Genomic DNA, 24302 nt, shown 5'->3' with positions numbered 1-24302 from the left:
TAAATGTAATTTTGTTTTTAATCTGCAAAAGTAATTTTTAGGTTTTGTATAGTCATTGTACTATAATCACAATCATCATTAACTACTAGGCATTACACCATCATATATTAATAAAATTGTAATATTAACAATAATCAGTATTTACAATCAATATCTCCCTAAAGAATACATCAAACTACCTAAAGAATAAATAAAACTTGTACCTGATGCTACTACCTAATAGTCAAATAAAAAAAAGAGATGTTTTTAATCACTGTACTGTTGGTGGTCAGGAAAAAAAAGGATGAAATCGTCACTGAAAAAGTCTAATATATGTGTTGGAATCACAATAGGCGTTTAAAAAAAGGAGAAGAAAACAGCCAATCATAAAACTGTCTTACACAGTAGTGGGAAAAAATGGGTCACAAGATCCTAAAAACATCAAAAATATTCTATCATTTTCTTTAACCCGTTAAGGCCCGACCCATGAAAAAATAGTAAGAAAAGTGCAATTTTTTAAATATCAGGTCTTTATTTGGCCCTTAAACAAAATGTAATGAAAAAGAATTAACATTTTTTAGGAGGGGTATCTACCATTTATTACCATGTGATAGTTTAAAAATATTATAATGTGGTTTTCTGCTTCTGGGTATCTATTAGGGGACAGAAGACAAGTATCAGATTGTGTTTAACAGGATTTTGAGGAAAGTTTATACCATGAATTGAAGCAAAATGTCTGTGAAAACGTATGTGACAAATATGTCACGTCGGGCTCTTATGGGTTAAAAAACATTAATGTCAAATTTCTTGTTTTTATCCCTTTTATGGTGGGAAGATCTGACAATGTTCATGATGATGGTCACGGTTCTACATGCTTTAATAAGCACTCCTGTGGTCAAGGCCATTTATAAGAAGTGAAGAAGTCCACAGGTAGCAAACTGCTTTGAGAAACAAACATCACAGAGAGAACAAAAGTCTGAAGAAACAAGGAAAAACACTCCAGTACATGATGTTTCTTCTCAGCGCGGAGTGCCGCAAAATACTGAAAGACACGCTGAACAAAACAAACAAACAAAAAAATCACCACAAGGCTACCTCCAGCTCACATGCTGCTAGTGCTGTCCATTTCTTTGAAAGAAATCAGCTTCATTAAGATATTTTCTGACAGTCAATGATTGTGCTTGGGCTCACAGTGAGCTGCACCAACTGTTTTATTGTGTTATTTCATGGGATTGCGCAAGCTGAATCGAAGTACTCTATATGGGGGCCTAACACAGCCAGCAACAACGACTGTATTTCTCGCTTTTGTACTGAATGTGCAAATGATAAAAAAAATGTCAAGCTATTTATCCACAGCTATTCAAAACTCTTCAAGGATATGCAGAGTGAGAATTTTCTTAGTTCTTGACTTATTTCTTTAAAGTGATTCACTCACATTATGTGGCATACTTGAGATTAGCACATCCACACAACAAGTATGGTTTATAAAGTACTAAGATTCAAGTTTTGTTCATGTTACCACTGTGTCAGAAGATTCATTTAAATCGGCTAAAATGCTTGTTTTGCATGTGAATCTAAACTAAATAAACACTCATGACAAAATTAAAAGATTTTAAATTTATGTATTGAAAAGAAGACCTATTAAAGTATTCTGTCCCTTTGAAGCAGCTTTTCCTGTGTTAAGATGCACATTTGTATGTATATTTGTAACTAGCTAGATCATCAGTGACAAATTTACATTTGTCTGTTTGTTAGTTTGGTTTATTCAACAGTTTATAGAAAAATGAGATCTGTGTGTACAGGACAACACAAAGAAAACAACCTAAATAACAAAGGCAAAGTTTTAAAACCTGCACTTCTAAGGATTAAAGTGTTTGAGTAAATTAAAATATGCAGAAGCTCTGGAATAATAACTGATCCATATTGGTGGAGAATGATATTCAGTAGGGCATCTCTAAAAAGCTTTAATACAAAGAAGCAATCTATAATCTATAACTTAAGCAGGTTAAACAGGCTCTTCAGGGCCCTGTGATTAGATGATACCTACTTAAATTTACATAAAATTGATATTGGAGAGGGTTGAAATCTTTTTGCAAATTTTTATTTGTATCAACTCCATGTCTCGACCTATATATTTTGTTTGTGTTTGTAGGCATACCTTGGGAAGTGAACTGGCAGACGTAGGCTCGTTTAGCATCACACAGGTGGGAACTGGTCTGCCCGTGCTGATTAAATGACACACACACATTTCCACGAGCTATTGCTGAGTGAGGTGAGTGGCCTTCCTCTCCATCCTGTGCTTCTGATCCATTCACCCAGTGCAGTTTGCCTGGAGAGTCGACATCACTCAAGCCCAGCCAAATGCCTCGTTCCCTAGTGCAGAAATTAAGGAAACTAATCAAGGAACATACATGAAGTTCAAAGACTGGAAAATGATACTTTCACAGGCCTCTGTCAATGTGATTATGCTGTCAGAGAAGCCACTCTAAACTCTGCAAAACATTCCAACTTCAATGAATATTGATTGAAAATGTCACATTGAAGCTTGTAAATTAAGTATCACCTTGCCCTCAACGATCAATAACTGCAGGGAAGAAAGGGGTTTGGACTGAACCCAAAGAGGATGGGACAGATGAGGTGTTAAATATTTAATGTCACCCCATGATTATGTCAGAAAAATTCAAACTCCACTCTGAAGCGACTAACTGCAGAAACTCCTCGCTTTAATTTTTCTTGCAGTTGCACAGAAGGAAAGAAAAATGGAAGTAAATTTTTACATTTGTTTGGTTGCTGGCCTTAATCGCTTCTGAAACATCCAAAAATTTACCTGGACAAATGTAGATAAGGACTGAAAACATACAAGCAGAAGTGGAGCCAAACGAAGGGTCTTTAGGTCCAAAAACAAGGGCTGACCTCCCCGCCTCCTTATATAAGCGAGGGGGTGGAGGAATACATGAGCTGAGCTTTTTTTTTCTTCCTCTTATTCACTTCAGACCATGAGGCCAGGGCCTCTACCCTCAATTTAACACACACTCACACATGCACACACACACACACCGTGCTATGTGGCCTCCTCCTCCTGGGTTGTTATAGTTACAATACAGCTGTGCTTTTACAGATGTGTTTTCACTAACCTTCTTCCACCTAAACAGAAAACAGGCCAGTGCATTGCCAGAAATCTTCCCAACTTCCATTTTCACAGTGTCATCATCTCTAAGTTCTTGATATAAAGTTTATATTTTAAGATGTAGTAAAAAATGAATAAATAAATAAAAACAATACATAGGTGAAATGACATCAGCAATAATCTCATGGGAGCAACTGTTGCTGCTTATCATTCAGCTCATTCGGAGTCCATCATGCAAAGTGGAAAAAACATTCAAGACAATAACAAATCTTCCCGGGAGTGCACATCCCAGTAAGTTCACTTCAAGATCAGATTGCAATGAGCAAAGCTCGGAGAAACAGCAACAACAACAACATCCAAAAAACACATCTCAGACTCCACAGGCCTCAGCCTGTTAACTATCAAAGTTCAAGACAGTACAATCAGAAAAAGACTGAAAAAGTATGGCTGGTTTGGAAGGGTTGTCAGGAGAAAGACAATCCTCCAGAGAGCTGTGCATAAACAAATGTCTGCAAACCTCACTGAACTAAAGTCATGTAAATACAGTTAATAATATCATACAGGAAAGAATAAAAATATTTGCCGCTGCTAAAGTTGATTCTAGAAGTTGTTATATCATGTGGTGTTTTCACATACTGCTACTGTGTAATGTTGGTCTTTTTACAGCTTTGTTGTGTTTATAATCTAGTATTTTATTGCACTGAGTTGTACTTTTACCACATCAGTCATTTAACTTTTATTGTTCTGATATATTGTTCATGTAAAAGCCCAACTAGGGTTAAGAGTTGAAAACGGTTAAACTCTATACTGCACACCAGCTGCTTTCTTTGTATTGAAACTACGTTAAACTGTACCATCCCTATTTAAATAAAATTCTATTCAGTTCTGCATCCTAGTTTGGTTTTTCATAAGTAAATAATGAAACCTTACAATATGTCATCTGATGTCATCAATATGTCAATAAGGACGAAATTAGTTGATCATGCCCTGAAATGTAAAAATCTTGGCATTCAAAGATGTACTTATTTTTCATGTGACTATGTCTAGCTCATCACACAGATTAATGCATATTATTAATGCTCTCAGTCCACCACTTGGGAAATTCTGTTGCAGATTCAGTATTTTTAGCCAAAATAGGACATAAATTCAGGATTAAACTGCTAATACAAAGTACATTGTGTGGTGTGAAACTATCAATTTCAAAAACACTCCCACAGAAAACAGCTGCACATACAAAGACACATTTAGTCAAAGTAGCTCTCCAGAACAGAAGTGCAAACACCAGTGGAAACCAATTTACACTAAACACTGCACAAACCAAATACTCCTGTGTATGCCTGTGTCAGTCGCTGAAAGATCTGCATCTATTTTAAGAAACTGTTTTCTGTTCCCAGGCTTGTTCACTGCGACTGTCTGTGAAACAGGCTGCAAGATGGTTTGTCACAGATTGTGCTGCAAACAGGGATGGCAAGGTTTACCAAAGAGCTAGCAGGAAATCTGTTTTGTATCGGATAACTTTATGTAGGACAGAGTGGTATACTTGTTCACTTGAGGTGTATCTATTGGGAGGTTTGCACCATTATTTTAGTTTTAGTTTGCATAAAACTTTATAGAAATAGATGTAGGGAAAGTGACATTGCAATTTAATTAAAAGAAAAAAGTGAATATGCAAAAATATTAATGTGTAGAATCACATAGAAAAACACTGAGGCCCCATTTCTTAAAACATGCAGGCAGTAAACACTCACTGTATGACTTTCTGTGCCAGCAGGTTGCGCAGTGCATCAGTCCTGACTATTGCCAAATCCCCACTGCGGTTCAAACACTGTTGTCGAGCGTTGGTCCAGCTCAACTCCTCTGGAAAAATCTGGAAACAGCTGGAGGACTCAGCATGGCGCACTCCATCATTCGGACAGTGAGGGGAAGCTGGCAGAAGACAGCAAACACTTGTGATTTCCCAGGACATTTGAAGTCACACTTGCAGCATTGTGGAAATAAACACCCACAACTTTACTGCTAATAAAGATCACTGTAAAAACATCATAAAAGAATAAATAATGTAGAGATCGTTGCAGATTATATAAGAATCCACTTCATTAATGCATATATATATTTTTTAATTTGTCAAGCATCAACAAATTTGAGGGCGGTTTATACTTTACAGTATTTAACAAAAACCTTGTAGATGAGTAAAAGGAAAGCATTAACAGAGTGGTGGTTGTACTCATACGGCAAACACAAACTCTTCATCTGAGACCGTCGGAGAAGCTGCAGTGATAGTTTTTACTTTTTTTTATTCCGAACTTGTCTCCCTGTCTCCTAAAGCCACACCTGCCTCTTTGTGACAACTAATCTTATAATATCTTAAAGAAACAAACCCATGTTCAGATCAAGCAGCCATGAGAAAACAAATCAAAGAATTCTGCAGATCCAAGAAATCTTTTGGGAATGTCATGCCAAATAAATCAAGTTATTACAAAGGAGTTGCAGGATGACAAATGGAAAGGGAACACAGTACACAAATACGAGGGATTTATTTGTGTATGAGAGAAAGTAAGATAAGGAAATAATTACTGCATAACAGAGACTTGGCTGACAAGTCACTTGACAAAAAGAGAGGTTAATGAAGCTCAGACTTTAGGGAACATCAAGTTGGCTGAGAGCTTTTAACAAAAACAGCTGGAACTAATATCTTAATATTAATTGCTGATCACATGATTTATTATTATGAGGTGAAATTCACCACAGAGAGATGAGCCCACTTATAATTATTACCCAACTTTCTGAACCCCCCCCTTAAGTTCTACAAAACAATTTGGCCTTATTTTGTTGGGGTTGTCCTCCTATTAATCTCATCAGCCCTGTTTACATTGAGCTGTATGGGTATGTTCTGTAGAGTTAGGAAGGGCCTGGCCTGGTCAGGTGACTAGGCAGGTGGCGTTTAGTTTAGAGTTTAGTTTTTTGGAGATGGTGCTGTAGATCTGTGCAATGTTACAATCTAGCCCACAGAACTGGAAACTCCCACAGCACTGTTTCTGATTTCTGACTGCACAGTTTAGCAAATCTGTCAATTAGACCATAAACACATTGAGAAAATATTTACTGAGGTCACAAATGAAGTTATTTACCCACAAACATTTAGAGAAAATTACATTGTTTTGCTAATCAGCTGAAGTTTTGCCTGCTGGCTATAACACGAAATTGGCTTTTATTATTTTTATTAATTTTATTAAGACACTGGCCGATAGAAGAATATGTTCTTATCACTATTTATTAAAAATTGTCAATTACTTGCAGAATGGTTTAATTAGATAATAAATCATTCATGCTTTTAGAATTTTTTCCACTGAGTCAAAAAAACTAAATATTGATTTTAATAAAGCTTCCACAATCTGCTTTTGGGATTTTTTTTTTCATAATATTGTATTGATTTATTACAGAAAGTACAATTTGAAAGAATAATAAGTCTAAACATAAGTCTGAACCCTGATAATCATAGATGTGACCTTCTGTTTCCCAGGTAACATCCACCCACAGCAAGATTAGATTAAAAATGTCATCAGCGCCACACAAACTAACTCAATATTGATTGACATGCAGTTCTGAGTTATATACCATTTCTGAGTATTTTAAGTATTCAGTGTCCATCAGCTGAGTCATTAGGTGCTCAGAGTGTGTGAGTTGGTGTTTTTACCTTTGGGAACCTGGACCCCATCCTTTGTTATCATCCACTCCACATCCAAACCAACACCGCCCCAACTGACCAGTGTGACCTCGATACTTTTATTTGCCACAGCAAGCGGTGGGCAGTGCAGCTCCAGTTTGGGAGGAAGTGCCACGGTCACCTCCGTCCGTGTTGAGACCTGCAAATATTAAACTGAAAGTTAGACACAAATCTCAAGAGAGAGAGAGAGAAAAAAAAGCATGTCTAAAGATGATTAAAGATGTACAGCACAGTATTTGTATGAATGATTGAGAAAGGTTTTCCTAATCTTTTGTCTCTCACCTCCTTGTGTCCAGCCCAGGCCATCAAACTGACTGCATAACGTCCTGGAAGTCCATATTTGTGAGCTGCTGTGGTGATCCCCGTCCCCGTAGTGTTTACCCGTTGTGAAAGGTCACCAAAGTCCCAAGAAAGCGTCACAGGCGCGACAGAGGCGGCAGCAGAGAAAAGGATGCGGTCATGAACACTTTGCAGCAGGAGGGGCTTCACTGAGACTGAGAAATCCACCGCAAACACGTCGCGAGCCAGAGTCCACCCACATTCCTGTCATTGGGAAAAAAGAATGCATGGAAGTAGAGGGTTTGGTGTTAAGTAAAATAAAGTCAAATAAAGCCATTTTAATTTTACTGAGGATATTTGTGGTTTCACTATCATTTCTATGGTTTTAAACAAAAAGTGAATTAATCGTCAGAACCTTTTCAAATTTAAAATAATAATCTTCTAGAGTTTTGAATAACTTTTCTTGAATTTCTATGTGCTGCACTGTTTAAAGTACCTAAATCTGAGAATCTCTAAGATTATTGGGAAGTCATTTAAACACCACAAGAGAGACAGTGGCTGAAGGAAGCTATTACAGGTTGCTTCATACTGTGTAATTTCTAACTTTATCATGTGACAGTAATATTTACATGCAGGACATAAAATAACTCCAGGCTATGAATTAAATATATTGAGGAATGAAGATCTCATGGCATGTGACTCATACCGTCATTACATGCCGTTCTGTACAGGCAGCCGAACATTGAGATTCGCTGATAAGATTGGGCTCGTTGTTTGTGCTGCAGAGACACTCGTGCCTCTCCCCCAAGCCGCCATAGAGGTGCGATAAACCGAAACACATGCTGTTGCACTGTTCACGTGTGAAGTTTCCAGGGTTGGAGTAAGTGAAGATAACAAGCTCACTTCGTCCTCCTCCTCCACTGCTGTTGTCTTCAAGACAAGCGGCATAGCTTGGACCTGAAGAAGACACATGATTTAAGGCTCAAAGGCTTAAAGGCATCATATTATCATCCAAGCCAGCAAGAGATCAGACAGAGAATAGTTTACTTGTCTAATATCTTCACAATACTATTATATTTTAGTTATTTGATGGGGTCGTGAAACTGGGTCTGCAATCGTTCTTTCAGTGTCACTTGGCAAATATTTAATTATTTTTCAAGATATTGTATTATAAGCTGGCTGGAAGAAAAATAATCTTTGTTGCTTCGTTTGGCTCTGTTTTTGGGATTTAAAACAAAACAATATACAAAAAAACAAACAAACAAACAAACAAAACCTGGAACCTATGCCTGCTGCCATCAGGCAAGAGGCATAGGTCACAAAGCCAAAACAGAGACAAACCAGCAAACAAACCATGCAAATTCACTTCGATAGCCAATTAACTGCTTCTGTTTACCCCAAAACAAATTATTTTATGTTGCACATGAAGCTAAAAATGCAGAATGCTGTGACCTGTAGAAGTGTTAGCATCATTCATCTGTTTTCTTACCACAGGTGAGCCGGCTGACATTGAGCAAAGGTTTGTTTTGGAGCTCAGACGGGTTCTTGCAGAGCATGGCATGAGGGCGTCTAACTTGCACCCCTTTCTCTTGGAGCCATCTCACCAACCGGACCAGCTTACATTCGCAGTGAAAGGGATTACTACTCAGATCACTGGTGGAAAGAAGAGCACACTAAGTTAGCTGCAGGGGCAAATGAAGGAATAGAGCAAAGCTAGTGGGCATTCTAATAACATGAATTATCTTCCCTCCCACTGGCCACTCTGCATCAACGGCCTCTCCAATCACCACCAAGCATTCGTTCACATTAATTCACACTCATATACCAGTGCTGCTGGAGACAAGGTGGGTAAAGGCTCACTGATGCTCAACATTAAAACTCTGGGGACCCTGGGACCCAACTGGGTCACTTTAGCCACCTTTTAATTTCTAATAGGCACATTTTTTCTATTTAAATACTACTGGCATGCTTTTCCAAAATTTAAGGGTTTGGATTAAAGTTAAAAACTGCAACTTCACTTCTAATCACTCTTTCACAGTTCAAAAGTTACATGTACACCACACACATAGGGCCCTTGGCCCAAACGGGTCCCCACTGATGGCCATTCATACCACAATTTTTGGAAATACTCTAATTTAACTACCACACAATATGATACCTATGACTACCTTTTCAATCTGAGCTCCAGGGTTGAAGATGAACATTTGACATTTTTAATGAAATTAGCAGCAGAGCTAGTAGTTTCCAAACCCCCTATGCTGTATTTTGTTGCATTAGTGCATTGAAATAAAATACATTATAGCCACAAAAATAATCTGGATGAGAAATAGTGAGGTAAAAGTATGTTGAATGTACTCAAGAAATTATTTTCCGTGTACATACTGTATGAGTGTCCAAAGTCGCGTTCTATTATACATTTTAATGCATCCACCACCTGCAGCTTCAAAAGACATTACGATACAGAGGAGGCTCTTGAAGCAATTCCGAGGCCTTCTACAGATGAAGAGCACCTCAGCAGTCAAGAGGAGGAGGTGGATGAGGACGATAAGAGGATAGCTTTACTTCTGAAGAACCTAAAGAAGAGGCCTTTCCAAGGGAAGCAGCAGTATGAATGACACCCATGATGAGGGCATGGAGGATGAAGAGGAGGAAAAGGATGTCTTTGCCATCAGGTCAAGAAATGAATCAGTAATCTGGGCCCCAACTCAACAGTCTCAGGATGAATGTGTCTTTTCCAGTTACAGGCTACCACATTTTGCTGTGGCTAGAATTGGCTAACCTTGAACACATTGGCTTGCTGAATTTGTCTGATGTTTTTAAAGGCCAACATGAGTCCACCCTGAGCTTGTGGGATAAGGAGACAGAATAAATTTTTTGGGTTACAACATCACAGAAATGCTTTAAACTAATACGTTTTGCCCTAAAACTTAATGAACCACTGACAAGACCAGAGTGAATCCAGCACGACAAACTGGCAGCAATCAGATGGTTGTAGAGTTGTCTCCTGTACAAACCAGACATCTGTGGGGACGAGCAGTGGTTCCTTTGCTGATGGTTTCTAATTACAAAATGTTTATACTAACGTAATCATTCTGATTAGGACTTAAGCTGCTGAAAAGAATTGAGCTTTAAAAATAAGGCACTTTTCCTGCAGTGACCCATTTGGGTCTCAAGGGTCCTAAGTGTGAGTTTTTTTATATAAACCTGTATTGCTAAAAATAAATATATAAATGAATAATGCAAAAAACTAAACTTTGTTATAATTTATGGACATATACAACGATCTAACAACTTCATCTCAAACTTTCCACTCTGCAATTCACATTTAGAAAATATTTCATATTATGTGGTTTTCTTGTTATAATATTTCATAGCATTTTTCTGAAGAGACCTATTTGGGTTCCAGGATCCTGTGAGTTTTTTATAAAAACCTGTACAGCTTAAAAACAATAACACATCAAAATCAATGTTATTATATTATATTGATTATACAAGCTTATACAAGGCTCTAATAATACATTCATTTAATAGATTAATCTCTTTGCATAAACGAGTGAATTTAAGCCTTAATAAAAATCTAAATTTATTTGATAAATGTTGTTTATATTTTCTTTTAAATTATCTTGGGATCCCCAGTTTGGGAAAGGCTGCTTGTATTGCCTAACAACCATGCCAATGTAAAGTGAAGCATGAGGAGTAATATGGGCAGTGATATTTAACAATGTTTATGTACGTAAAGGAGGCATAAATGAGCCCTAAAGCCCAAGAACACAATATTAGAATGACTGGGATAAAGCAGGATTTGAACCGTCCACCCTCCACTTAATAAGCATCCCACAGATTTATAAAATTAAAAATATAGCAAAAAAAACAAAAACAAACAACAAAAGACAAAAAGTGACTGAAACTCTTGCTGTCTGAGGTAGATTTTGTTTCACATTGTTCTAATTGTTGGAAAGACAAAAGGATTCTAAAGCACAAAGAGAAAACAAATAAATACCAATTACTTACATCTGAGATAAATTACTGAGGTTGTCACATATCCTTTCTTCTATGGTGGTGATTTGGTTGTCGCTCAGATCTCTGGTGGTGGAGAGAAAAAGAGAAACTGTTGACATTAAAACAGTCTTTTTTTGTTTTTTTAACTGCACTAATTTCACTGGTGTCACTTTTTTCTTTGGCATGATTTGCAGCATGTTCTTTGGGTTTGTCACTGACTAAAAATTTGGGAAAATTAATGAGTCACTTGGTGATCGTGTAAGAAAGTTTTTTTTTTTTTTGCAATATAATTTAAATTACACAGATGCAGAAGACTTTCAGTTTTACATTTTTCAAAGTCTAGAGTCTTCTCAAGTCTTGCATGGCTTGCATAACGCAGCACATTAACTTATGATTAAACAAAAGCATTAACTAAATCCTGACAATCTAAAAAGCAAAACATCTTAATGTTTTCTCCTCATATTTTATTCATCATTCTTTCATTTCCATGTATCTCACTTTCTTTCTCTTCCTCCCCTTTTCCTTCACCATTTGGACCTCCTTGTTCCCGCCTCCCTCCTCTCTTCAGAAAACTACATAATGGGACCGTTGTGTGGTGGTTTGGAAAGAACTGATGGAAACCATCAGAGTCCTCTCTCATCACACACACATGCACATAAACATGTGCTTAAACACCCATTCAATGAGTGGAAGAAGTAAGGTAATGGATGACGGACGGGGGGAAATGAACAGATGAATAGAGGGAGGTTGTGGGAGCCTAGAGCAGTAAGCTGTAATTGAACTTAATCATACTTTGATTAGCGTGTGCGCGCATGCATAGGTATGCGTGTGCAGGCAGTATGTGAGGCTTTTTGTTTTATGCTCTCTGGTCTAGCTACCCAGTGTGCTCCAGGGATTTCTGCCTACTTAAAACCAGATTACACCAAGTATTGATCTCCTCTTCCCTCTTTTCATCTTCCTCATTGTAATTTTCTTTCAACCTCAGGATTGACAGGTCCAGATCTTCCTTTGAATTTTTTACTCACAGAACTGAAAGGGACCCGCGGCAGAATACTCCTCTGGGGAGAACACTGATCTTGTTTCCTTGAAGGTACCTGAAAAACACCAACATATTTACATAGAAAAGCAATCACATACACAGATAGACATGCAGAAAGACAGACAGATGGATATGTCACAGTATATTTATTAAAAATGAAATTAGTATAGTATGCTCTCTTTCAGTTATGAGTGGGAGGCAGTATTAAAGTTTGGGACCATCAAAGACTGAAAGATAAATGCAGGTCATGCAACAAGACAACAACCCAAACTGCACAAGAATGATTGAAGAAGTTTATATTATGAAGTGACTAAACATAATTCCTGATCCTAATCCAACGGTTAAGTTAAACAAAGACTTAAAGTGATCATCCCAACATCATCCAAGTGTGGAAGCTGTTCTTTTACAGAGGAATAGACTTAAATTTCTCCAAACTGATCGGCAGGACAGATTAACATCTACTGAATTTTGAATTGCAGTTACTACTAAACAAAGTCGCACCAGATACTCAAAGAAAACTCACAATTCTTTTTTCCACTCCGATATGAGACATATGATCACTTTCCCTAAGATAAATGTTCAAGGTAACATTTATCTCCCATTTAACCTATTCAGAACAACAGCCTTCTAAAACCTTTTGAAACCACTTGAGAAGCGCAGCCTTCAGCTTTTATTTGTAATTACTAACGTTGCCTTCGTGATTATAATACTTCTTTCGAAATGACAGCTAGAGTATCTTGAACATCTTAATGCAATGAGTGTGTCACTCAAGGTCTGAAAATGGTATTTCAGATTGAATTTATGCAGGAAAACATTTTGAAAAGGTTCAAAACTTTAAAAAACCATAATGATGAATGGACCAATAGACAGAATTTTAGGTCAACTTTAACACATTTAACACACAAGGCTGTGTTTACTTACAGCTCTTGGAGGCCTGTGAAATGTTCTAGCAGGCTGGTATCAAGGGAGGTGATGCGATTTCTGGACAGATTTCTGTGGGAGCAAACCAACACAATCACATTTAAAATTAATGTGGGGACAAGATGACGCCATGCGCACACACTAACACAAACAGTCACGTCAAAAGCTGGAAAAAAATTCAATTACTCAAGGACTTGAAGTGACATGTACAACCAGCAAGTGACAGAGAGAGACTGAAATATTTGGGTCTTGCAAACACAGATGGAGATAAATACAACAAACACACATGTGCCAAGGATGGCAGTAAAGAGTAACTCAGTTAAGAAAATGTTATCATGATAGGATAACAAGGAAAATAGCTCAGTGCCCACTAAACCTTAGGATTTGCTTCTTCTGTGAAGTCATGAACACCACATGAAAACAAATTTAGCTATTTTTTTAAAATAATTCAACTCAAAGAAAGTCCATTAAATTAAAGGGGAAATGCAGAGGTTCAGTACAGCACTGACATAAAGATTACTGTCTGACAAAGATAAATAAATAAATAAATAAATAAATAAATAAATAAAATTAACTGCCTGCACAGTGTGTGCAGAATTATTAGGCAAATGAGTATTTTGATCACATCATCCTCTTTGTGCATATTGTTTTACTCCAACCGGTACAGGCTTGAAAGCCTACTACCAATTAAGCATATCAGGTGATGTGCATCTCTGTAATGAGAAGGGGTGTGGTCTAATGACATCAACACCCTATATCAGGTGTGCATAATTATTAGGCAACTTCCATTCCTTTAGCAAAATGGGTCAGAAGAGAGATTTGACGGACTCTGAAAAGTCAAAAATAGTGAGATGTCTTGTAGAGGGATGCAGCACTCTTAAAACTGCCAAGCTTTTGAGGCGTGATCATCGAACGAATCAAGCGTTTCATTCAAAATAGTCAACAGGGTCGCAAGAAGCGTGTTGAAAAAACAAGGCGCAAAATAACTGCCCATGAACTGAGGAAAATCAAGCGTGAAGCTGCCAAGATGCCATTGGCCACCAGTTTTGCCATATTTCAGAGCTGCAACATCACTGGAGTGCCAAGAAGCACAAGGTGTGCAATACTCAGGGACATGGCCAAGGTAAGGAAGGCTGAAAAACGACCACCACTGAACAAGACACACAAGATAAAACGTCAAGACTGGGCCAAGAAATATCATAAGACTGATTTTTCTAAGGTTTTATGGACTGATGAAATGAGAGTGAGTCTTGATGTGCCAGATGGATGGGCCCGTGGCTGGATCAGTACAGGGAAGAGAGCTCCACTCCGACTCAAACGCCAGCAAGGTGGAGGTGGGATACTGGTATGGGCTGGTATCATCAAAGATGAGCTTGTGGGACCTTTTCGGGTTGAGGATGGAGTCAAGCTTAACTCCCAGTCCTACTGCCAGTTTCTGGAAGACACCTTCTTCAAGCAGTGGTACAGGAAGAAGTCAGCATCGTTCAAGAAAAACATGATTTTCATGCAGGACAATGCTCCATCACACGCATCCAAGTACTCCACTGCGTGGCTGGCCAGAAAAGGTCTAAAAAAAGAAAAAATAATGACATGGCCTCCTTATTCACCTGATCTTAACCCCATAGAGAACCTGTGGTCCCTCATCAAATGTGAGATCTACAGGGAGGGAAAACAGTACACCTCTCTGAACAGTGTCTGGGAGGCTGTGGTTTCTGCTGCACGCAATGTTGATCGTGAACAGATCAAGACACTGACAGAATCTATGGATGGCAGGCTTTTGAGTGTCCTCGCAAAGAAAGGTGGTTATATTGGTCACTGATTTGTTTTTGTTTTGTTTTTGAATGCCAGAAATGTATATTTGTAAATTTTGAGTTGTTGTACTGGTTTCCCTGGTGAAAATAAATAAGTGAAATGGGTATATATTTGGTTTTTGTTAAGTTGCCTAATAATTATGCACAGTAATAGTCACCTGCACACACAGATATCCTCCTAAGATACTAAAACTAAAAAAGCCCCACTCCAACTTCCAAAAATATTCAGCTTTGATATTTATGAGTCTTTTGTGTTCATTGCGAACATAGTTGTTGTTCTATAATAAAATTAATCCTCAAAAACACAACTTGCCTAATAATTCTGCACAGCCTGTAAATATGACAGACACTTTCATTCGGAAGTGTTACTGAGGTTAATTCTAATGTGTGATAAACTCTGTGTGCTGATAAGCTTTGAAGCGAAGGCAGAATTATTTGACTAAAGAGTAAATAATACTGGAAAGGTCACCTGCTCGCATGCATAAATTCATTTATTACATTTTGTATTATGTTTCAAAACAGCACATGTCAAGTTGACTGCTGATTTTAACAGCCTTATCCTTTCCTGCTCCTGTGCTCTGCTCGTAAGCAAAGTTTCACCACTACCGTGTCACATGTTCGTCAATCTTTATCGATGACAGGGGAAGGCAGAGCAGAATGAAGAGAACCAGCAAACAGCTGAGCTCAGCGCAGGAATAAACGCAAATTCATGAATTGTACTGTTACTGTTAAGTTATTGCAAATCTAATTAAAAAATAGGATGTTATCATGTTATTTCTGAGTATTATGCTGCTTTGAAAATATTTAATAAAAACCTTTTTGTTGTGCATATTTTTTCATATTGTGTTCTTTATATTCCTTTTATTTGTACTGCTCTGGAGCCACTGAATTCATTCTGGTGTGAATAATTCTGAATGACGAGAAGTGAAGTCTAAGTCTAAGAAATAGTAAGTCAGTTATTTTCCCTGTGTATACAATCATTCTGTCACAGAGCAGCACTACTGCTCCATCTGACTCTGATCAGCGCATGCACACGAGCACCTGCACATCCATGCGGACACACACATACGCCAGTGCACACGTCTTTTACTCTCTTTCCTTCTGTTGTCGCTAGTTATTGAAGGTTGTCACCATCTTTCCTTTTTTAATCCCCCCCCCCCCTTCTCTGTATGAGCAGCACCGTCAAGGGTGCACACCTGGTAGCTCTCATCTGGTTTTGGCACAGATTTTATTTAGACACACTCACCAGTTGTTGCAGTGCATGGTATACCGGCCGTGTGCCGCATTGTTAGCAAAACTGAGCAAAATGATATTGCTATCTGTAAACAGGTTTTTGCTCGTTTTCCTCGATCATGTGACTTCGGTTTCAAGGTGGTTTGAGTCTGTAATAATTAGAGTGAAATAAAGTGTTGGTGTATAGTCTTCAAAGTAATGATTGAATCATGTAAAAGTTTCTTTTAGAATTATATCTTTTACAAAGAGATGTGGTCTTTTTGGTTTCTCAGTGTTTGTTTTCTTCTCTTTTTGGACAATGAGCCTAGTGGGAGAGGCTTATGTTATAAAAGGAGCGATCGCAACTATGATGTCAGTTCTGCGGATGACACAGAGGAGGTAGCAACTAGTCCATGTCTGTTAAAAATGGAATATGGCCTAACTGAACTGTTGTATCTGGTAATTTCTTACAGAAGGTGAAGAAATAAATGTCACAAGCATTTTACTTTTTGGCTTGCCTGAGGATTCTCTTGGAACTCTGAGAATAATTTGGAAGAAACCCTGCGACACATTCATTTTCAGACAATCCAAATCTTTATTCTGCAAGTGCCTCAGCTCTCCTCCAGCATCACTTCTCATAAAGATATGCACATGCAAACTGAGACTACACTGAGATCTGACAGGAAACAAACAGTAAAGCATCTGGGTACGGTCTATGTGTAATACTGTAACATAATAAGTACCAGATGAAACAGAGTTTAACTAATTATTTTAAAGTTTGGTGCAACAACTTGGCCATATTGCAAATGCAAACTACATTTAATGTTTTATGTAAAAAGTGACATTAGACGGACGACTGTGGCAGATGGTTGTGTTATCCGTGTGGGAGCATCTGTTTTCTCTCTTGGCCTACACCACCTCCCTGCACTCTAGTGGAGCTTTTAATATTCAAGGTTAATTTTTACAGAAGTAAAAGTTAAGTATTCAAACTATTTCATACTTTAATGTTTTTAAATCTGAGGAAGGAAGACTTAGATGACACATGAATTTTATAAATGCATGCAAATACATTTTCATTCTGCTATTCTGCTGTACTATTTACCTCCTGGTCGAAATAAATGCGAAGACACGATTCAGACAATGATTGTTCATGTGATCAATCATCAAATTTAAGTGTCAAGTCAGAGACTATCCCTTACTTTTTTAGTTAAAAAAAGATAACCTCTGCCAAGGCAGAAGTAGCAAATAAATGAAAAGAAGAAAACTTCTACAACAACATAATTTCCCCTCTAGGGATAAATCAAGTATTCTCATTTTATGTGATAACTAAAATAAGAATATGATATAATTTCCTTACATACAATTACTCTTTGAAAAAGAAAAAAAAAAACACATTAACAACAATAAAAACTATTTTCTGGTATTTGTTTCTTTAATCCTGTACAAAGTGATTTTAAGAACGTACAAACATATAATCATCTTTTTGATCGTGATTTTGTCATGCCTGCTCCTCCTGCATCAGTAGCTCCTCTTCACCAGCCTACTGCTCACCGGTCCTATGACTACATTACCCAGGATTCCTCTGTCTCTTCTCCTCATCAGCCTGACAAGTCACACCTGTTCTCCCCTCTACTTAAGCCTCCAGTACACCTCAAACCGTTGTATTGTCTTGTTGTTACTTTAGTTAGAGAAGCAGTATTAAAATGTATCATATTAGACACAATGTGATGAAAGAAAGACAAACTTAATTTTTTTCTATTTTTTTGTAATCTTTTCACATTTTTGAAAATATTTTGGAGTTCTATTATGCTTAAATGTAATAATTAGTCATATGGAAAAAAATAAAAATGGTAAATTATAAACAGTGAAAAAAAATGATTATTATTCTTTTAAAATATGCATTGCAGCCTTGAAACTAATTGTTAGGAATTAGATCAAACTTTCAAGCCTGTAGTAACATGAAAATAGAAAGTAGCTGTTCAGAAATACTAAGAACCTCTTAAGAAGTCAGAAATGAAGCCATAAAGTAGAAAAAGTGCTGCTGTGAATGGTGGAAATATGAAACCTTGAAATAAATAACATGGGATTGTTGACTTCTAATCCAGCCATGTGAGGGACCAGAGGATATATTTCTAGGGAAGTAAGAAAATTTGACTGAGCCGTGGAGTTAAGTGGGTTCAGTCTCCTCTTCCTGTCGGATAGCAAAGCCTCAGCTGCACGTGAGAAAGATGAGTCAAAAGAAATAAAAAAATAAGACCCAACAAGGAGCCCGGAGACAAGAAGCCAAAGGCTGCGAGAAGACCAACACGACTATAGAGACAACGACATTCCTCTGGTCAGAAGAATAGCAAGAAATTACAGCTAAAAAGGTGAATTAACAACGTGAGCAGCAGTTAAAAATGAAGTGAAGTGTACGGGACTGTGCTCCTCTCACTCCGCTCTCAAAGTCTTTTTATGTGTGTGTGTGTGTGTGTGAATAGAGCAGGACGCCTGTTCCCAAAAGGAAACATCTGTACATTCCAGACAAGCTGTGTAAGAAAGATGGAGACTGAGAGAAAGAGCGAGATCTCCTCTGCTAAACCCATCAGAGGATGAAAACGGACAGCAGAACGCTCCACCCACTAGCTAATCATTCACACATTAGACCGACACCTCGTCTTATGTAATGCTCACAACATCAATGCCAAGCGTGCGTGTGTGTCTCTCACATCTAATGGTAACACCACACAGACAAGAGGACATTAAACAGAAAGATTGTGTGTGTGTGTGTGTGTGTGTTTAACACGACCATATAATCTGACCTCCACCATGCCTATTAGCAACAGACTCCCGTTCTCTCAGCTACCTCCGGACACACATGGTTTTACTTACACACACTTGAGGTATAGGCCTGCAAACACACACACACACATAGACAACATACATACACACACACTCAGCACACATATGGTTCTGTTTTGCTAACAGTGTGGCCAATGATCTAACAGCTCCTTATAAGGCCTGTCTGGTGCCACTTATTCTGAGCTGGGGGATGAAAACACACACACACACACACACACACACACACACACACACACACACACACACACACACACACACACACACACACACCAAACCTAACTGACTACACTGGGCTCTGCAAAAAGAGTGAGGTGGGCCTCTGGAGAAAAATGGATGCTAGAACGAATAAATATGAAGCAAATGAGAAATTAAGGACATCAATAAGACAGAAGTTTCTTAAGAAGACGGACATCTTTGTAATTTAATCTTTGTGGCATGTGCAAAAATAAGAATACAGAAAAGTCCTGATTTTGGATGTGGAAACTGTTGTAAGTTGCAGATTGGTATCTGCTGCATGTTGGCAACAAAGTGGCCCAAGTCCCTGTGAGCGAAGGCCAGCGCTCCACTAACCCACTAAACACAGACTCTGTGGTTGCTTTCATCCCCTCTCAGCCTCCCTTCCTGATTAGTCTGCTGCTCCCTCACTCCCCCACTCACTTCTCTCCTCTTTTTTTTGCTTTTCCAGATCTTCTGACTTTGCTTATATTTGAAGTCTACAAACATCTAATTGGAAAAGGGAGACAGAAAGAAAGTAAAGAAGGAGATGAAGGCAGGTGGGAATATTGCAGAGCAGGCCAGGTACTGAGGACAAATGCTGGCTTGTGGGCTGTCTTACCCGTGGATGCCAGTTCTGGTAGCTTACTTTGAGTTGCTAGAGAGAGATATCATAAGTAGTTGGGTGCCTTCTATAGTGCAGTAAACTAGGAAGAGGAGGCTGTCGATTGAAGAGTTTTTTTTTCAGTCTAAAATGCCCAACATCTTGCCTCACAATCTGGCTCTCCCTCTATTATCCCTTCCCTTTTAGAACATTCTGTCCATTTTTCCAGCTGCTGCTGCCTGGGTTGTCTGGTGTCCAGCTGGCAAGTGAACGGCAGCTGTGTGCAGCGGTTTAATACACTCACTCGAAAAAACGATGCACTCACACACCCACACACACTTTTACATGCACATGCTGCCAATGCATTCGAGAAAAACAAGTCTATTTTTCTGGTAAATGAAACTGTGTCAGTCCCACGTATATTTCAGTCATAAACTAAAGGTGTAAAGAAAAAGAAAGGTGTAAGGTCAGCAGTTTTTATGTGTTACAATTTCAGTGAAAATATCTTACTGATATCAAACTCCAAAAAACTTGTACAATTAACCTATAAATCTAGTTGGTGTTTGAGTTACCTTCCCCATTGCTATTTGTCCTAAAAAATAAAAAATAAAAAAATAAAATCTGTATCTGAAACACAGACTGGCAAACCAGGAATCATTAAAATGGTAAATATTCCTAAAAACTAAGCAGCAAATATAAAATATGTGTGTTGCTTGCACCTCTACTTGTCTTATTTCAGATGCAACATAGCTGCTGTGATATATGGTTAAGCTCAACATGCACAAGTGAACTGTCGTTGATGATTATTCCATCAGCACTAAAAAAACATCACCCAATAAATTTAACCTTCACAATGAATACAGTCAAATGCACCAACACAGCATCAGCGGCTGGCTTGAATAATAAAAGCAGGAGTCAATGAATTGAAGCAGGAAATTGTAAACAGCATAAAATAATGAGCGTATTTATGTGACCTTTGCTCTAAAACCAAAATATATATATATATATTAAATAAAATTAAATATATAAAATATTATATTATACATATATATATATATATATATATATATTAACCCATAAAGGTCCGACCCAAGAAAAAATGGTAAGAAAAGTCAAATTTTTTAAATATGAGGTCTTTATTTGGCCCTTTAACAAAATTTAATTAAAAAATTAACTTTTTTTTGGAGGGGGGAGTTTTCTACCATATTACCATGTGATAGTTTAAAAATATTATAATGGGGCCTTCTGCTTCTGGGTATCTATTAGGGGACAGAAGACAAGTATCAGATTGTGTTTAACAGGAGACGGAAATCTTTTTACAAATAATTAAAGAAAAAAAAAATATACAATCGTCATCCTTGAAAGCAAACAACGGCGAAATGCAAGAGTTTTACAAAGATGTAGAAATCTCTATCCTCCTTAAAGTGGAGTCTCGCGGGACGAGATTTTACGAGAATAACGGCTAACGCGCTAAACACCATTCAATGGAAACACCTGCAAATCGCTATTGCACTTTATCGAAATGTTAGAAAGATCGCTTTTGCTATTATCATGTTTGAGAGACCAGGTGGAGATGATCCTAAGCTTTGTGACATGGTGCATTATCCTGCTGGATGTAGCCATCAGAAGATGCTACAGTGTGGTCATAAAGGGATGGACAAGGTCGGCAACAACACTGAAATAAGCTGTGGCTTTCAAACCATGCTCAGTTGGTACTAAAGAGTCCAAAGTGTGCCAAGAAAATATCCCCCCATTACACTGCAGCCTGAACCATTAATACAAGGCAGGATGGCTCCATGCTTTCATCTAGTTTACTCTAAAATCCGACCCTATCGTTCTCCTCTGACATCTGACATCAACAAGGCATTTTGGTCCAAACAACTGCTGCTGACTGGATATTTTCTCTTTTTCAGACTATTCTCTGTAAACCCTAAAGATGGTTGTGTGTGGAAATCCCAGTAGATCAGCAGTTTATGAAGACCAGAATGTTGAGTACTTAAATCCCCTTTCTACCTCATTCTGACGCTCAGTTTACTTTAGCAAGTCATCTTGACCATGTCTGTATCAAATCAAATCAAATTTATTTATATGGCACATTTTTTCTTTATTAAAAACGCACCTAATCATTCAAACTCTCACACACTCATACACACAGCACATGTATCCCCTCCCATCTTGCACAAACAAAATTCAATCCCTGATATATGACTAAATGCTCTGAGTTGCTGCCATGTAATTGGATGATTATTTGCATTTACAAGCAATTAAACAGGTGTACCTAATAAAATAGCTGGTGAATGTATCATTAACCGCTCTGTTCTTTTGTTTTACTATTTGTGTTGTGCTTTGATGTTGCATATGGTTAATCTGGTTTTATTATATTTTCTTTAATGATTCAGTTTGATTTGTTGTGACATAAATTAACTCAGCCTGTTCTGCACCAACAATTTTCCAAATGCAGCAGTGTGATAAACAGCGAGCAGGTGACAATAAAACCTTCAGGTTTTAGAAATGGTAATTTTAGAAATGGTGGTGTCAGGCTGCCACTTAGGCCAGAGAAAATATTTACATGGATTCATTCATAATGTGTTATTTACTTGGCATATGAGCAAAGTGTGTGAGAAAACTTCACTTTCCTAATATTTTGAGGCTCCACATAAACTGATGCAACAAGTAAAACATCAACAGCGGCTGGCGCAAAAATAAAATCTGTCATCCAATAAGCCTCCTAAGAAGAATGAGAGGTTTCAGCAATGGAAAAACAATCCGCAGTTAGGATGAAGACTGTTTTGGCTCAGTGCTCCTCATCCTCAGCTGGCAACAGACTACACCTCTTTTATCTTTTGCCTTCTAGATTGTCCCTTTGCATTGTGTTCACTGGAATGAAATGAAGCACAGCCCTTAGCAGGAAACAAAAGAGAAAAAGGAATAAACATTCTTCATTCAGTTTTTTATTTTTTATAATTTCAGTTAAGACACAAAGGTTTTAGGTAACAGCAAGATATTATGGCTTTGTGAAAAAGATCAAAAAGAAAATCAAATAAAATGTTTGGAATTACCTTCAATTTTTTATATATATATATATGGGAAAAGAGAAAAACCGTGAAAAAAAAAATCATCTTAAAAATTTACATTTAATTGCAAATTAGTCTGCAGGTAAAAGAAAGGGGCTCAGAGTAGAGCCATGCTCCTCCATATCGAGAGGAGCCAGATGAGGTGGCTCTGGCATCTGGTTAGATGCCTCCTGGACGCCTCCCTGGTGAGGTGTTCCGGGCACGTCCCACCGGAAAGAGGCCCCCGAAGAAGACCCAGGACACGCTGGACGGACTACATCTCTCTGCTGGCCTGGGAACGCCTCGGGATTCCCCCGGATGAGTTGGTGAATGTGGCCGGGGAGAGGGAAGTCTGGGTTTCCCTACTTAGGCAGCTGCCCCCGCGACCCGACTCCGGATAAGCGGCAGAAAATGGATGGATAGTAAAAGAAAGGGCTTAGAAATTCAAAATGGGCTGATAAATGACATACTTTTAAACTGGCATTTAAAACAGAGGAAAGGATTACAAAAACCCCTCTAAGAAGGTGACAAAAGATGCAGGTTGTCCTTTTCTGCTGTGTCTAAAATTTGTAGACGGTACAAACAAAATGAGAAGGTCGTAGAACGGAACTCTTCAGGTTGACCAAGAAAAATGTCAAAGTATCACGACAGAAAATTCTAAGCAATGTGCCTGAAATGGAAAGCCAAACATATAGTTACTAACACCTAGACCAGTGATTCCCAACCCTTTTTGAGCCAGTACCCCCCCAGTCCTTTATCCACCTGTTCACCCGGCACATTAATGAATGCAGAGGTTTTTATTCATCATTAAATTCTCTGATGAAGGAGCTGTTTTATCTTTATTGGAATTTTTCTTTTTAGAAACTCAGAGGTTCGCTAGCAGGTGTGATGATAACTACCTGGTTCTTAGTACAAAACAAAATAAAGGAGATGGTGTTTGACCCTTGGAGTGTAGGTGACGACAAGCCGGTGGTTATCTACACTCACAACATTGAACAGGTCAGCTACTACAAATACTTGGGAGTTGTCATTCTTTATTCTTTATCTTGGACCACTCATGTGGACCACCTCTGCAGCAGCGACTGCACTTTCTGCGCAGACTTAGAATTCATCAAGTGAACAAAAACGTTGCGTTGTTGTTGTACTGCATGGGAAATCACAGGCGTTGAAGATCACGCGTCCATGCAGTCCATCTATGAACAGATCTCTTGCAGACAAGCAGATAAGATAATCAACAACATGACCCATGTTCTGCACAGAGAGTACGAGCTGCTGACGTCAGGGAGGACATACAGACTCAATCGATGCAGGTTAAATAGATTTAAACTCTCATTTGTCAATTAGGCTTTTAAACACAAACAAATAGTCCAGATCAAGGATCCTGCTTTTTATGGCTTCTGGTTATCATTTTATTTTATTCTATTTTACCTCTTACTTACGTCTCCTCCTTTTAATAATCAACTTTCATGCTTCTACTTATCACCGGTTTTTATAGTTTTT

The 24302-nt window shown here is 38.1% G+C and overlaps 1 protein-coding gene across 1 annotated transcript in view; it reads right to left on the bottom strand.

Moving 5' to 3' along the window:
• pkd1a (polycystic kidney disease 1a) overlaps window positions 1–24302 on the bottom strand; it is a 78584-nt gene that overhangs the window by 43567 nt on the left and 10715 nt on the right. The window contains exons 2-10 of the mRNA XM_041983009.1: window positions 13069–13140; window positions 12134–12202; window positions 11121–11192; window positions 8599–8762; window positions 7816–8066; window positions 7113–7373; window positions 6801–6969; window positions 4855–5032; window positions 2138–2352 (exon numbers count right to left, since the gene is read on the bottom strand). Of these exons, the coding sequence (XP_041838943.1) occupies window positions 2138–2352; window positions 4855–5032; window positions 6801–6969; window positions 7113–7373; window positions 7816–8066; window positions 8599–8762; window positions 11121–11192; window positions 12134–12202; window positions 13069–13140 (1451 nt within the window). The remainder of the gene's footprint in view (window positions 1–2137; window positions 2353–4854; window positions 5033–6800; window positions 6970–7112; window positions 7374–7815; window positions 8067–8598; window positions 8763–11120; window positions 11193–12133; window positions 12203–13068; window positions 13141–24302) is intronic.

Source organism: Melanotaenia boesemani, chromosome 4 (assembly GCF_017639745.1).
Source record: "Melanotaenia boesemani isolate fMelBoe1 chromosome 4, fMelBoe1.pri, whole genome shotgun sequence".
Lineage (NCBI taxonomy): Eukaryota > Metazoa > Chordata > Actinopteri > Atheriniformes > Melanotaeniidae > Melanotaenia > Melanotaenia boesemani.
This window is presented reverse-complemented; position numbering and strand designations above follow the sequence as displayed.